The 16,332-nt window shown below is 39.2% G+C and overlaps 1 protein-coding gene across 1 annotated transcript in view; it reads left to right on the top strand.

The window, feature by feature from the left end:
• The first annotated feature begins 3,962 nt into the window (after window positions 1-3,962).
• The window catches only part of LOC121450649 (zinc finger protein 431-like), a 43,102-nt gene continuing 30,732 nt past the window's right edge, over window positions 3,963-16,332 (top strand). Inside the window, exon 1 of the mRNA XM_041655816.1 lies at window positions 3,963-4,037. Coding sequence (XP_041511750.1) covers window positions 3,963-4,037 — 75 coding nt within the window. The remainder of the gene's footprint in view (window positions 4,038-16,332) is intronic.

Below are 16,332 nucleotides of genomic sequence, written 5' to 3'. Positions count from 1 at the left end.
TTTACCCACAAATTTCAAGATATCATTGTTTTTTCTGCTGAATAGAACTCAACTGTAAATGTACCTCACTTTCCTTCTCCATTTTGTGGCTGACAGGCATTTAGATTTTTCTAGGTTCTGGCTTTGAAAAATAATGCTGCTATGAACACACATGCTTGTGGTATAAAGCATCCCTTGGTTATATACCCAAAAATGGTATTGCTAGGTCTTGAAGTAGGTTTTTTCCTAATTTTTTGAGAAATCAACATTCCTTGTCAGTACCCTGTCCCTTTAGGAGACAAGCTCCACCCATTTCCCCGTCTCTTTCTTCTCACTGAGGCAAGCTTACCTTGGACACCTTTGTCTCTGCCTGCATTTCTTCTGAAGAGGCAAATCTGGGCCTGCCTCCTTTCTTTTCTTTCTCTTTTCTCCTAACTCTCTGTCACCCTCTCTCCTCTCTGTCTCTTACACTGTCTATATTTCTCTTCCTTCCTCTATCCTCCCCTCCCAATTTTGCTTCCTAAATAACACTTTGTACTCCCAAACTCTCTCTGCATGGCATATTCTGGATTTTCCCATTGTTCCTCAGCCTCTGTGGGACCTGCCAAATTCCCTCATACAATAAATTTTCGAATTTTCATTTGTAAATGAAAGTGATATATTTTTACCTTTTTATTTTGTTTATATTTATTTATTGTACAGACCGAATACTTGTTTATAACACTTTCTCAGTACAAATGTGAATATCACAGAATTGTCTCAGGAGGTATAATTAGTTACTGATAAGCCAGATGACCCAAGGTATATCCCTTGGAGACCTATATTTGTCCAGCAAATTTTTTTATTATGTCTTCACTTGGTCTATAGTATCGGCACAATCACACATCAGAACATACATAAATATCCTTGAAAACCAAATAAGCACCAATAAGTCAAGTGTATCCAACCAACTCCCTTGGATTCATCTCCATGGAGGAAGTAGATAATGGAAACCTCTATGTTATCCTCTCATTGGCACAGACTCACAATGGCACAGATGTGTGCACAGACACAGTTCACACATTTTAAATGGATGAGAGTAACAAAACAAGTAGCCCGGTTTTTGAAAATATATGAAATGAGTTGCCAATTCAAATTATTATAGAATTTCAAAAATAATCACCATTAATGAAAACACTGATTTTTATATTTTACATATTGTTTTACACCATATTCTCTGACTTGTAGACAATAAATAAAGAATCATAACTGTTTTTGCACATGCCTGCAATCCCTGGACTTGTTAGACACTGGGAGGACAATCTCCCTGAATGTGAGACCTGCTTATTACATATAGTGAGATTTAGATTAGTGATGGCCTGTCTCTAAAAACTTCTGAAAAGAGAAAGCATATCTCAAATTATGGAACATTTTCTAATGTAATCTTAATAAACACTCTTAGGTTTCAACAAAAATGTTTGTTGTCCTTACATTAAGAATACTGTGTTAAAATGATAAGAAGAAGACATACGCAGGCTCCATTCACAGACAAAGAGCGAGTCGTTGAGTCCTTTCAAAGTCATCCAGTGGAGTGTTCGTCACTTTCAAGTGATAGGAGACAGAAGAATAATGGGGATCTTTATCTTCTGCATTGTAATGACATATTTTGGGACTCAATAGTACTGCTTGAGTAGCCATGATTGGCTGATTGAACCCACATCTAATGGCTCAAAACTGCCTGTGTTTCCATGTGCTGTTGATCTGATGCATTTTATTGGCCTGTAGGAAACCATGTATGTAAATGATGAAAATAAAAATACATATGTGATTCCATCTTATGAAAATTGTTTTCTATCAGTATGGGTTTTTTAAAAAAATTAAATTAATTTACATGTATAGATTTGCCTGTGTAGATACCAACTGCAAGTCAGTTGGCCAGTGTGAACTGAATTCTTAGAAGATGCATAACTTCAGGAGATATGGTGCCAGCAAATGTTTGATCAGAGGTGCAAGAAGGGTCCTCTCCCCTCAGCAGTCTTATCCTCCTTTGTTGGGGAAGCCCAAAAATATTTGCCAATTCCACCTTGTCTGAAGATCAGAGAGTTTGAGCTTATTCCAAGTTGTTGGCAACTGTCACCACTCACACTGAACTAGGGTGTTGTTACTTGGGGTTTTGGGCATGAAGATATACCATAAAAGTCAAACCACTACACGTTAACCAAGGGTCTTACAATTCCAGCATATTTCTGCTGCTTCTTTGAAATAGGAGATTTGACCAAGGGAGTGGTAATTTCGGGATATGTGGGCTAGTGTGGTTTACTCTCTAAACAATAGAATGCCGTTGTCAAGAAATAATGACTTGGTTTCTCAAGTATTGGGGCAAATAACTGTTCTGGTCAACATATGAGTCTTGTTACAGAAGTCTTGACTTCTTATTCCATTTATATCGGGGTATAGAAGTGTATGGGAAAGTAAGTGAACTCAAACACAAAAGAACAACTCAGCATTCAGTATTCAGAGTTGCCCACCTGTGTCTATCCTGTGTCTCTGCGATTCTTTGTTATCTCTGTTCTTCCTGCTCCCCAAACGGTTTTGGCATCTTTGGGCTGTGATGAGAAGTTTATAAATGTCTCTGAGGTATAATCTGGATCAGACCAAATCAAACGAAGTTAGAAAATGTCCAGGATTAACGGCTGCCCATGCTCCCCAGTGACCCTCCAGGCCCTCAGAGACGAGATGGAGATGGGGAAAAAGGAAGGGGTGGTTACCTGTTTGTTTTCTGGGAGGCAGTTTAAATATCCTTTGGGTGTGGTCTTCAGCATCTCTGAGGAAAAGGTACCAAATAGCGAGCTTTTTCAGAGGCAAACACATGCAATACAGAGCATTGCTGCTCTAACTACCCTTTTGGATTTCTATGGGAGTATGTAGGCATACTAAGACCCAGCAAATGATTACCAAAAAATCAGTAAATTGGTCTGTACAGCATCCAGTACAACACATCTAAGAAATCCCCTTGAAAACTAGGATTCTCCAGCTTACTATAGGAAGATCTTTACTCAGAGGGTCTCTCTATCCTCTCTTTACCATGGAAAAATGCCCATTGACAGTATATACAAAATATGAATAATTTACACGCAAGCATCCTGATCGTATTCAGGCCTGCTTGGCATATTACTAGCTTTTGGGATGTTTTAGAGGCAGCCCTCCCTCAGGTGAATCCTATCTCGATTCGTCTAATATCTTCTAAGGGTTGGTAACTCCTTTATATCAGCAGTTCTGCTCTTATACATTACAGATTAGCATGGGAGTTCTACCCAGTTGGAGAGACGCAATACACAGCCTCCACAAATATCTCCAAATGGATTTTGCACCTAAAGGTCAAATGAAAATTGAATTAATTCTAGATGATAATTGAGCACCTAGGCTTCTCAAAACACAGCCACCTACCTAGGCCATGTGATGTTTCTCTGAGACCCTGATATATAGACAGAGAACAAGATCTCCTTTGAAACCAGGAATATGCTTGGAAGAGCTTGTAATGTCTTGCAACCATGGCCTTTGTGATGGGTTTGCTTCAGGTCCTGAAAACCCAACACTTTACGGAGAATGCCACTGTACACTTGTTTTTATTATAATCACAAGTTATGATGTGTTTGTTAAGTGCAGCATTGCTTGATTAGCTACCTTCTGAATTTTTATAATTCTTTTTAAAACAGAAACCACTGGTTTGCATTAATAAGAGACCTGTTGAGAATTTGGAACAAATCTCCAGCAACTCTGGGATAAGGCTATGTTTACAAAAGAAGCTCCACCTGACAACCCTTGTGCAGTGTTCCTTCTGCTCACTATGAATGTCTCTCAGGCAACAATAGCCAATCAGAGCCTTCGCCCATCCTGCCACTCAGATGGGAGGGTTCTTCCGGTTTCCAGGCTCGGGTGCTCTCCCCTGCAATTCCGAAATTGGGCCATATTCTGCTGCACTGTGGGCTCCATGTGCAGAGAGCATGGCTGAGCTCTGCAGCCAGGCTATGGTGAGATATGGGCAGCTGTCCTCGGAGAAGGAAAAGTGTCAGGCTGTGGTGAGTGACACGACACTATCCCCAGGCTGGGTGGAGCAGCTGGCTGAAATACAGGAACCTATATGTTGAGTCCTCTTTTGTGTGGGTGGGAGCTAGTGGGCACTTGCTGAGTTTGGCATGTTTCTGCTCAGTTCTCCATGGTTTCTGTGAGAGCCTTGTAATTCCCTGAGCTAAAACAGCAGTCTCTGAATAATTTAACTCGGCTGTCTGCATTGCAAAGAGCACTGGGAGTGGGATCGTGTTTAGAAAAGCCCTTCTTGTTGACTTTACTGTGCAATGTTGGTGCCTGTTTTGCTTGTATTGTAACTATGGAATGAATATTTTTAAAAGTTAGAGAAGCCAGGTCTCTCTAGTCTCTTCCAGAATTTCCTTACTAGTAAAATTGAACAATTAGTTTTATGATCCATCTCTATTTTATTTGGCGGAGCTTTTAAATGATACCTCCTGTGTAGATTAGCTTTCCACTGCTAAACCAATACAGAAGATTAGAATTGTTGGTAATAGAATTGATTACATATAAGGATTTACCAAACATTAAAGAGACATTAGGTCACATAAAGTAAAATTTAGCTAAAGGAGTATGGCCTCTAATACCAGAAAGATAAGTAGTATGAAAACCATGCCTGATAGAGATTATTAAGGCAAAATGTAAATGTCACCATAGAGCTTTCATCTAGCAACTGATGGAAGTAGAGTCAGAGACCAACATCAGAGCACTGGATTGAGCCCCCAATGTCCAGTTGAAGAGTGGAAGTATTGAGACTATGAGCAAAGAGATCAAGACCTCATATGATGGTTTACCCTCTAAAATGCCTTACCTGAGCTAATGGGAGCTCACTAATTCCAACTGAACTGGGAAAGAACAAACAGAAGACCAAACTAGTCTCCTTGAATGTTGTTGAGAGTTGCATGGCTAGGGCACACTGAGGGGCCACTGGCAGTGGCACCAGGATTTATCCCTACTTCATGTATTGGATTTGGGGGATCCTATTGTCTTGGGATGTATACCTTGCACAGCCAATATTCAGTAGGGAAGGCCTTAGAACTTTCCACTAAGCAATATGCCTTACACTGTATGAGGAGTAAAATGGGGTGGGGTGGGAATGTTTATGGAGGGAATGGGAGAAGGGGAGGGAGTAGAAACTTGGATTGGTATTTTTAAAAAAAAAAAATCTAATAAATTTTTAAAAAGATAATATGTAAATGATTGTTCAACAGCATTAGTCGGCCATTAGTCCACATTTGCATAAAAAAGGAAAAAAATCTGATTAAGTGGGCCAAAACCATCCCTTCTCCATACCAAAAAACAGGCTTCCAGTACGCTGCTCAAGGGGCTGTTATATGGTCACCACCAGCATTAAGTTCCATTGTGCCATAAAAAATATTAATTCTTGAACCACTTCATGTTAAACTGATTTGAAAAGGAGTTTTGTGTCAAGGTCTTCAGTGTTCATTAAGATGGATTTGAACCCTGTCTGTAGACCCACAGGGCATTGTCATGACATGCTAGTTCTCTTATTTCTCTGTGAAGTTTCTTTCTGGTTGACCTAATCATTGTGGAGAATGGGGTATTGAAATCTCCTACTATTAGCTTGTGGGGTTTGATATGCCATTTAAGTTATAGTAATGTTTCTTTTACATATGTGGTTGCTCTTGAATTTGGTGCATAGATGTTTAAGATTGAGACTTCATATTGATGGCTTGTTCCTGTTATGAGTATAAAGTGTCCTTCTTCATCTTATCTGATTGATACTAGGTTGAAGTCTATTTTGGTACATATTAGGGCAGTTACACCTACTTGTTTCTTAGGTTCATTTGATTTGAAAATCTTTTCCCAACTCTTTACTCTGAGGTAATGTCTATCTTTGGAGTTGCGGTGTGTTTCTTGTTTACAGCAGAAACATGCATCCTGTTTTATATACATTTTCATAGTCTGTGCCTTTTTATAGGTGAATTGAGTCCATTGATATTAAGAGATATTAATGACCAGTGATGGCTAATTTCTGTTATTTTTCAGTGGTAGTGTTTGTGTGTTTCTCTACTTTGAGGTTTGCTGGTGTGAAGATGTCTGTTGCCTGTATTTTTGATGGTGCAGTTAGCTTCCTTTGTTTGGAGTTTTCCTTGTAGTACTTTGTGCAGGGCTGGATTTGTGGATACATATTGTTTAAATCTGGTTCTGTCATTGAATATCTTGTTTTCTCCATCGATGGTAATTGAAAGCTTTGCTGGGCATAATATTCTGGGCTCGCTTCCAGGATCTCTTAGTGTTTGCAGCACATCTTTCCAGGAGGTTCTGGCTTTCATGTTTTCCATTGAGAAATTGTTTGTAATTCTGATAGCTCTGCCTTTATGTTGCTTGACTTTTCCTTTCCATGTCTTAATATTCTTTTTTTATTCTGTATGTTTTGTGTTTTGATTATTATGTTGCAAAGGGACTTTTTTTGGTCCAGTCTATTTGTTATTCTGTGAGCTTCTTTTACCTTCATAGAGATATCCTTCTTTAGATTAGGGAACTTTTCTCTATGATTTTGTTGAATATATTTTCTGTGCCTTTGAGATGGAGTTCTTCTCCTTCTATCCCTATTATTCTTAGGTTTGGTCTTTTCATGGTGTCCCCGATTTCCAGGATGTTTTGTGTTAAGAATTTTTTGGATATGATGTTTCCTTTGATCGATGAATCTATTTCCTCCACAGTATCTTCAACACCTGGAATTCTCCCATCCATCTCTTGAATTCTCTTGGTTATGCTTTTCTCTGTATTTCTTTTTTTTTTAAAGATTTATTTATTTATTTATACAGTATCCTGCCTGTAGGCCAGAAAAGGGCACCAGATCTCATTATAGGTGGTTGTGAGCCACCATGTGGTTGCTGGGAATTGAACTCAGGACCTCTGGAAGAGCAGTCAGTGCTCTTAATCACTGAGCCATCTCTCCAGCCCTCTGTATTTCCTATTCATTTATCCAGATTATTCGTATTCAAAATTCCCTTGGTTTGTGTTTTTTTTTATTGCTTCTATTTAAGTCCTCAAGTTTTGAACTGTTTGAACTGTTTGCTTCTCCTGTTTAATTTTTTTTCTTGGTTTTGACAGATTTATTGATTTCTTCCAATTTTTGCTTGTCTTTTCCTCCATTTCTTTAAGGGAATTTTTCACTTCCTCTTTAAATGCCTCAATTATCCTCATAAAATTATGTTTAAAATCATTTTCTTCTCTTCCTTCTGGTTTAGGATGATCAGGTCTTCCCATTATATGACCACTGGGTTCTGGTGTTACTATATGGCATTTTAGGTTGTTGGATGAATTCTTGCATTGGCTCCTACCCATCTGTTCCTCCAATTGTTGCCAGCAGTTTCTTTGCCTCTTGGTCCAACCCTTGCAGTGTCTTTGGGAATTGTTCTTGGTCTGCTCTGTACTGTCACTGTCTGTCTCAGGGAGCCACTGAGGTCTCTCTTGGCCAGCTCTCTTGGTCTGCTTTTTTCGTCCACTCTCTGCAGTCAGCCTGTGCTTCAGGGTTCCTCTCTTGGTCCTCACTGTGAATTTGCAGCCTGTGTTTCAGAGCTCCTTTGAGATTGTTAGCTACCAAAATATTATACAGTACTTCAAAGTACTGAACTGGTGAAAACAGGTCTTCTGGGTGTTTCATAGTCATTCCTGGAGGCTATTCTAATGTGCTTAGAGGGACGAAAACAGAATATTTCTCCCCTCCCCTAAAAGATCAATAAGTTCTAAGTCCCTAGGGCAATTGATCACTTGCTGTCTTGTCAAGGAGGCCATAGAGACCCTCTTTATGTATGTGCCACATTGTGCAGTCAACAAATACGGGGGGTAATGTGGAAAAGAAGTTTCTTCAAGGCTTCAGAGGAACCCACTGTACATAAAGCAAAGCCTTTGGCTTATCCTCAACATTGATAGACAACTGCTTAAAGAAAGGCTAGAAGGGTCTGACATTCACCTCATACCCAGTGTCCCCTGAAGACTAGTTGCTCAATTGACCTTGAGAGGCACCATGTGTGAAGGGCACCATGCTGACATCTGACTTATGAAACAGCCGTGAAAGTGTATGAAAGCTGATCGTGGGTTCCTCACTCTGGACCCAAATTACAGATGTCATAGAAAAGTATCTAAGAGAAGGGGGGTACTAAGAATCCATAAGGAAAATCTTATGGACTTTGGACATTGCAGATCTTTTGAGACACCAGTAAAGGAATTCTTTTCCTGTCAATATCTGAGAATTTCCACTTTATGAGAGGCCCTCTAGAATGGTATCCCAGTACTGCCACCAGATTCATCAAATTCAGCTGTCTGTAAGCCATATAGAGCATCAACCCAAGACCACAATAGGAGTTAGGGTTACCTCTTCAGAGGGAGGTGGGATAGGAACTGGAGGTAGAAATGAGTGAGGCAGTTTAGGGTACGAAGACCAAAAAGAACAAAACTGGTTGCTTTCTTGTCTAAAATCAAGATATGTCACTGGGACTCTGAGCAGTTTCGTCCTTGGTACAAGCCAAAGATGACATAACTGTTTTGGAAGCTCTGATCTTTGAAGTTAAGTGTTTATAGGGGCCTTAGGAAGCAGAAAATTTAAAGATCTGCTAAGAGAAAAAGTCCCTTTGTCAAGAGAATAGAATCTCTGTCCAAGATGCAGACCTAATATTTCAATGAGGAAACGTTAGTCTCCTGCCCACAAACTTGACTTTGGACCCCAACAAAAGGCCACCTAGAGCATTTTGCATCACATATAATTGACTAACTGATTGAACATTGGCAATCCCAAATGCAGAAAATACTGGTAAATCTGCATGCTTCCAACTGCCCTCCCCTTTCTGTACTCTGATCATAACACTTGTGCGGACAATGAATTTCCTTTCTTACAGAAGTGTCTCTGCATTGTCACTTCCCAGTAAAAGCCTGGACTGATTAGGACACTCGATCTCCTGTCTCATTTGTCACTGACCAGTCAAGGCTAAGCCTGGAATGACTGACATTCTTGTGCTTGGAGGTAGGAAAGTGATGGTGGGAATGATGCAAATATAATTCCAAAAGTCCCAGGAAAAATTTGTAACAGGCTCCCATGGCCATGTGGTGCACAGACTGAGGATTTGAATTAAGAGCACACCACAGAGCACTCACACCTTTTCTCTCCAACTGTGTTTCTTCAGCCAGGAAAACCACAGCCCTGTTAGACAGGGCCACATGATTTTACCCAGATCTTCTATTTTGGGTGAACTAGGGTAACTACTGTAATTTAGTTTTACAATAAGTTCTGTTCTTTATCTAGACTCTTGATTGCCTGGTCTGTGGCGAGTCAGGACATTTATGGATCATCTGAGATTGATGATCTCATCGCTCATAGCTGAAATCAACTACTGACAAAACACGAAGCTTTTACCCTCTTTCCTACTCCTCTGCTTCTGCACGGTCACTACACCTCCTTTAAAGTGGTCAGTGAACTCAATTATTTTACAGATTCCTGTTCATTTTTAAGTTCCCAGTGAAAAACAGAGAAATTGGAGGACACTCATTCCCCTGTAACTTCTTCCTTGATGGAGGAGGGTCATCTGTCTATGTGTTACTTTCATTGGTTAATAAAGAAACTGCCTTGGCTTTTGATAGGACAGCAGCTTATATAGGTAGACAGAACAGAATGCTGGGAGGAAGAAGGCAGTGAGGCAGACGTTATAGCTCTCTTCTCCAAGATGGACGCAGGTTAAGATCCTTCCTGGTAAGCCACCACCTCGTGGTGCTACACAGATTATTAGAAATGGGTTAATCAAGATGTAAGAATTAGCCAATAAGAGGATAAAACTAATGGGCCAGGCAATGTTTAAAAGAATACAGTTTCCGTGTAATTATTTCGGGTGTAAAGCTAGCCGGGTGATGGGACGCAGCCCACTGCTCCTATTTCTACACTTCCTTCTCTGTATCCAATTAAGACCCAGTCTAGAATGACTGACACACATGTCTTCATTGCACTTCGAAGCAGAGACAAGATTGGTGCTGAAAGCAATTCTCAGTTACACAGTTTGAGTCAAGCATAGGTTACATATGACATTGACATTGCTCAAAATAGAAATAAATAACAACCACTGGAGAAAGGGGGACTGAAGTTCTTAATGACTGCAAACCATTGGGGAACAGAAACAAATAGTGATTTGAGCAGAGTTTCTTGTATAGAATAATAAATTTAAAAGTAATATCAATTTTTAACTTTTTAAAGTGATAAAAGAAAATGGGAAAACTCTTAACAACACTGACTTTGAAAAAATAGGAAGCCATGCAAATTTCAAGCTGTCATTGTTTATTTACCACTGAGTATACTCCATTGTACAAATATGCCACATTTTCTTTCAATAATCATCATGAGTAAGGTAACCCAGACCCAGATAGACACTGTACATACTCACTCATAAATGGGTATTAGACATAAACCAATGGATAACCATCCTATACACCACAGTTCCAGAGATGTCAGATAACAAGAAGAACCCAGAAAGAAATAAACATGGTTCCTTCTGGGAAGGAGACACACACAACATCTCTTGAGAAAATTGGGAGTTGGGGGGAATAAGGTAGAGGGAGTGCAAGGGGAGGTGAGAAGGGGAGGAAGGAGATCATGAGGGAACGGGATGCTCAAAAGGGGGGAAGAACAGAGAGGGAGAGAAAGGAAAGTAGTATCTAGACTGAGGGAGTTGTTGAAGGGCCTGTGAGAAACACAGCTCTTGGGAAACTCCCAGGAATCCAAAAGCATAGCCCCATCTAAAACCCTAAGCAACAGTGGAGGAGATGCCTAAATTGGTTTTTCCCCGTAATCAAATTAATGAATTCCTTAATTTTCATCATGGAATATTTATCCAGCAACTCATGGAAGCAGATAGAGATCTATGGCAAAGTACTGGGCCAGACTACTGGAGACCAGCCCAAGAGAGGGAGGAGTGATGAGTAAAGTGGTCAAGATCACATTAGTAATATCCACAGAAACAGTTGAGTAGAGCTAGTGAGAGCTTACTGCCTCTGGACTGATAACTTGGGGAATCTACATAGGACCAAACTAGGCCCACTGAAAGTGGGGGACAATTATGAAGCTTGGACTTTCTCTGGGACCAGTGTCAGTGTGACAAAGACTTGTCCCTAGTGCTTGATCTGGCCTCTGGGAGCACATTCTCTTTGAAGGGATACATTGCTCGGCCTAGATATAGGACAGAGTCCTTTGGTCTTGGCTTGAAGTGTCAGATTTTGTAGACTCCCCATGGGGAAGCCGAACCAGTTCTGGGAAGTGGATGAGGGTGAGGTGAGTGGAAGTGAGGGATGGCAAGGGGGAGGGAGGGAGATTGGGGAAGCTATGGAAAGTGAGAAAAGATTTTACTTAACGTATCATAATAAAAGACAAACCTTTATCCAACCTAACCAAAAGGCAGAGAGAGAATATCCACATTAACAAAATCAGAAATAGTTACAATCTTTTCAGTATTTTTTTACACTTCCTCAAAGAATACTTTAATATGAAAAAGTTTTAACCAATTTTTCACTAAAACCTTATTCTTATAGAAAAAAATACCATAAAATTAAAAAAAATCACACTGACTATATTTATAAGGTGTCTGTATAGTATGTTCTCTCATGATTTTGAAGACTTTTGATACATACATAGGCTTTTCAACATTAGTCACATTCATAGGGTTTCTTTCTGGTATGTGTTCCTTTATTTTTGGAGATTGATATGAATTGCAAATGTATTACTTCACTGATTTCATTCATAGGGTTTCTTTCTGCTATGTCTTCTTTTATGCCTTAGAGGACTATTGTGATATATAAAGGCTTTATCACATTGATTACAGTGATAATCACTCCCCCATAGGGGTACTTTTATGTATTTGGAGAAGACTCTGATGTGAAAAGGCTTTACCACACTGATTACCTTCATGAGGGTTTCTCTCCAGTGTGTGTTCTTTCATGAGTTAGAACATTATGAGGATATGCAAAAATTCTATCACAATAATTATATTCATTTCTAAGGTTTCTCTCCAGTATGTGTTCTTTTATGCCTCTGAAGATTACTGGGATGTACAAAAGCTTTACCACAATGATTACATTCATAGGGTTTCTCTCCAGTATGTGTTCTTTCATGACTTAGAATGTAACTATGATATGCAAAAGCTTTACCACACCGCTTACATTTGTAAGGTTTCTCTCCAGTGTGTGTCCTTTTATGTATTTGAAGTTCACTGGAAGCTGTAAAAGCTTTAGCACACTGATGACATTTGTACGGTTTCTCTCCAGTGTGTGTTCTTGCATGCCTGTAAAAATGACTGGAATGTATAAAGGCTTTACCACACTGATGACATTTGTAGGATTTTTCTCCAGTATGTGTTCTTTTATGCTTTCGAAGATCACTGGGAAACATAAAAGCTTTAGCACACTGCTTACATTTGTAGGGTTTCTCTCCAGTGTGTATTTTTTCATGAATTTTAACATAATAAGGATATGCAAAAGCTTTATCACACTGCTTACATTTGTAAGGTTTCTCTCCTGTATGTGTTCTTGTATGCATTTGAAGAAGACTGGGAAATGTAAAAGCTTTACCACACTGATTACATTTGCAGGGTTTCTCTCCGGTATGTGTTTTTTTATATAGTCGCAGTCGACTATGATATGCAATGGGTTCATCATCTTGAAGAGCTTCACAGGGCTTCTCTTCCATGTGAATTCTCTCATGCCTTTTAAGAGGACTGTAATGTGTAAAGGAATGAACACATTAACTACATTCAGAAGGTTACTTGGCACAAGTAAAAGTTTTACCACATTCATTACACATTACACTGGTAAATCTTTACGTCGGTATAAATTAATTTTACAGTTTAGTCTAATTTTATTAAGTGTACAATGTTCCTCCTGCCTGTTCACTTCAGTACAGAGTGCACCAGATCTCCTTTCTATTGGTTGTAAGCCACCATGTGGTTGCTGGCAATGGAGTGCAGGACCTCAGGAAGAACAACCAGTACGGCTTCTGAGCCGTAACATTTTAAAGAGAATTCAGAAGTTAAGGTTTTATCACTTTGTTTAAACTCATGGTTTATATTTTATTAAGGGTTGTTTTGCACCTTTGAAGATGCCTTTTATGGTAAGCTTTTATTACATGGTTCGTATTCAAAGCATCTTTTTTCTATATGAGATTTTCCACATATGTGAAGAGCACTAGAAAAACTCAGAGCATTAACACACTTATTATATTCATATATTTTCCAAGATTGTGAGTCTCATACTACATTTGCAAAGTGAGTCATGACAAACAGAAGGGTTTACAAATCCCTAGTACTTGTAAGCATTTCTGAATTGTTAGTTTGTTAATGTATTCTCTATGAAGCTGGACTTGATGATTGTGGTTCAAGGTTATAAGTAATTGATTTTCCAGCTTCTGCAAAAACTGTATCTTGACTCTAACTACCTACCTCAATATACTTAGCATACTCATCATCAGTATTTAGAATACTAGCTCTCCTATGGACGGTTTGCTTAGTAGCAGGTTTTGGACACATACTTATCACCTATTGCAACCAGAGTGGTACCAAACTACACAGACTGGCAGTTCTACAGCACAGCTCTCACTCAGCTATGACTCAGACGGTGATAACTGTTAAGGCACTGCTTCCTTGTCTTGTTATTTAATGCCTTGCAAACACAAATTTCCTACCTGACAATAAGTTATATAGCTCTTGGAGAATTTAATAATCATCAATACAGTTTAAAGTTGGGTTTTTTTTATATTGTTACTTTCATTTAAAACATCCAGTAAACATTAATATTTTTTCAAATGCATATGTATATAATCTTGCATATGTAAATTACCTTCCACGTCTTCTAGAACTTTGAGAATACTCTTCAATATCATGACCTTCCCAATTGTAGCCTAAAAATAATACCAGAAAGTATATATTATTGGAAATTGAGAAAAATTAAGGTATTATCTTTAATGAACCTTAGCACCATAAATGATTTATTCACCACACTCTTCGTATTTATCAATCCAAATTATAAAAGACCCTCAATAACCAGGAAACACTTGTCCCCTTATGTTAAAACCTGAGTAAATTTTGCCATCTTACCAATAGCAGTGAGGTTCCTAAAGGTCTCCAGCATCACATCCTTGTAGAGATTCTTCTGGGAAGGGTCCAGCAAAGCCCACTCTTCCGGGGTGAATTTAATATGCACATCATCATAGGTCACTGCATTCTAATATATCCCATACATGTGGAAAACAAAAGGTGTGATACCAACAACATTATAAATGTATACGTCTTTGACAGTATAGTCATATAATCCTGGTGCTTCTCACATTTATTTTATGACAGGGACATTATAATGCCATCACCGCAACACTACAGAAGGAAGCTGAATAGGAGGTTCACCCCTGTTATTTCTGCAATGTTTGAATGAGATACGCCTTGCAAGAGAAATGCAGTGCTCAGTGAATGTCAGAGAATTTGTATGTCCTATTACTAACAAAAACAAGCAACAAAAAAACAATATGCATGCTTGGTGCATTGACTCATGTGTTTAATTCCAAAACTTAGAAGGCAGAAGCTGATGTAGCTATCTTTTTATTTGTTAGAGTGATTTATCTCAAGGGACACCAGGTCAAAATGTGTATTTTTGGCAAACACAGATGCCTGTAACAGTACTGAAATACAATCACAGACCAAGAATCCATGACTTCAAATTCTGCATCTTTTTGGTATACAAAAACGATAAAACCGCAGAGATTCACCCTAATTTTGGGTGGATATTGTAATAAACCCTGCCAAACTTGGAACCGAGTTACAGCAGATTCAGTATGAAGTTGATTACATGAGATCGGAATCTTTTTTTCTTCCTAGCATAGAGTGAAAGGCTTGGTTGGATGGAGTCCTTCCTAGGCATCCAATGCTGAGCCTCACTTCAATGGCGCTGAACACCTTGAAATTTACAGCCCCCATATCACCATACGACGGCCCTCTGACACAATTTAGTGCTAATTTTCTCTGCAAAACAGACTTTTCCTTACTTCCTACCACACAAGTTTCATTTTCACTAAACACCTGAATGAGTCTTAGTAATACCATCCAATAGAGTCAATATTCCATCTAAAAAAGCATCCCCTTATTTTTAAATCCTTCTTTACTTGGTATCTTGGTGCCATCTCAGGAACCATGTGACTTCTTCAGGGGACAAGGCCTGAGAATACCATGAGCAGATTCTACCTGTTGCAAGGCCCTGAAGTATGGAGGTCTAAAAATGTGAGCCCATTTCCACCTCGCCTGAAGGTCAGAGATTTTTTTCAGGTCAAAGTGTTGAGGCGTCTTTCCATTCCTTCAAGGTTATAGTCTGTTTCTACCTCAAACAAAGGTCCCACCACGTAGATTTTGATCTGAGAGTTCTGCTCTTTCAAGGTTATTGTCAACAGGAGTGGCTAATATCCCGATTTTGTATTTCAGATGTAGAGAAAAAGATCTGTTTCTGCCTCCAAAAAAAAAAAAACCCTAAGGATCCAACTTAGTTCCTAGTCATTTTGGGAGATAACTATGGGTTCCATTTTGGTCTAGGGTGTGAGCACTACCTATCTTGTTATTAGACAGAATGTTTAACTAAAAATGTAGCTTGCAACTTTCAACTGGTCTGTTCATTTCCTAGTATTATGTTAATGCGGTTTTTTTTTTTCTCTTACTCCTGCCTTCTCTGCTCTGGAGTATTTTAAGCAAATGGAAATTAAGTACAGGCAATTTCAGTAACCACTACTCACTCCCGGTAACCCTACCCTGGTAACAAAATGGTAATTTGTTGAAGCTGGTCTCTATCACTGGAGAACTGGGCCCATTGTGGTAAAGTCTTTGGACAGTTCCCTGCATAACTCCGGCCATGACCCCAGGAGCACGGGTGCTACCTGCTCTCCTGGCTTTCAGTACACAACCCATATTGCTGGCTGCCCCTAATTTCACTTCCTCGGAGCTACAGATGAAATCGCTGTTTGAAAAAGAAAACTTCCTCCTGATGAATCTCCTCTGGGTAAGCCAGAGGGGATGTTTTGAAAAATATACAGTGGTCCTTGTTCAGTCTGTAAAGGCTTTGATATTTCTTTTAAGTGTGACCATGAATTGAGACTTCTGAAGAAGAGAAAGGTGCTTTTCAAGACACCTGATGAAAAGCCTGAAAGAGTCACAGTATTTCCTGACATTACAAATTCACCTAAATGTTCTGGAGAGAATGCTTTTAACCACAAGAGGCTAGGAGAAACGCTAGTGTTTAATGACATCAGGAGTTGATGGG

The sequence above is a fragment of the Microtus oregoni genome, unplaced genomic scaffold, assembly GCF_018167655.1.
Source record: "Microtus oregoni isolate MIOR12 unplaced genomic scaffold, Mior012 000007F_ref0000211, whole genome shotgun sequence".
Classification (NCBI taxonomy): Eukaryota; Metazoa; Chordata; class Mammalia; order Rodentia; family Cricetidae; genus Microtus; species Microtus oregoni.
This window is presented reverse-complemented; position numbering and strand designations above follow the sequence as displayed.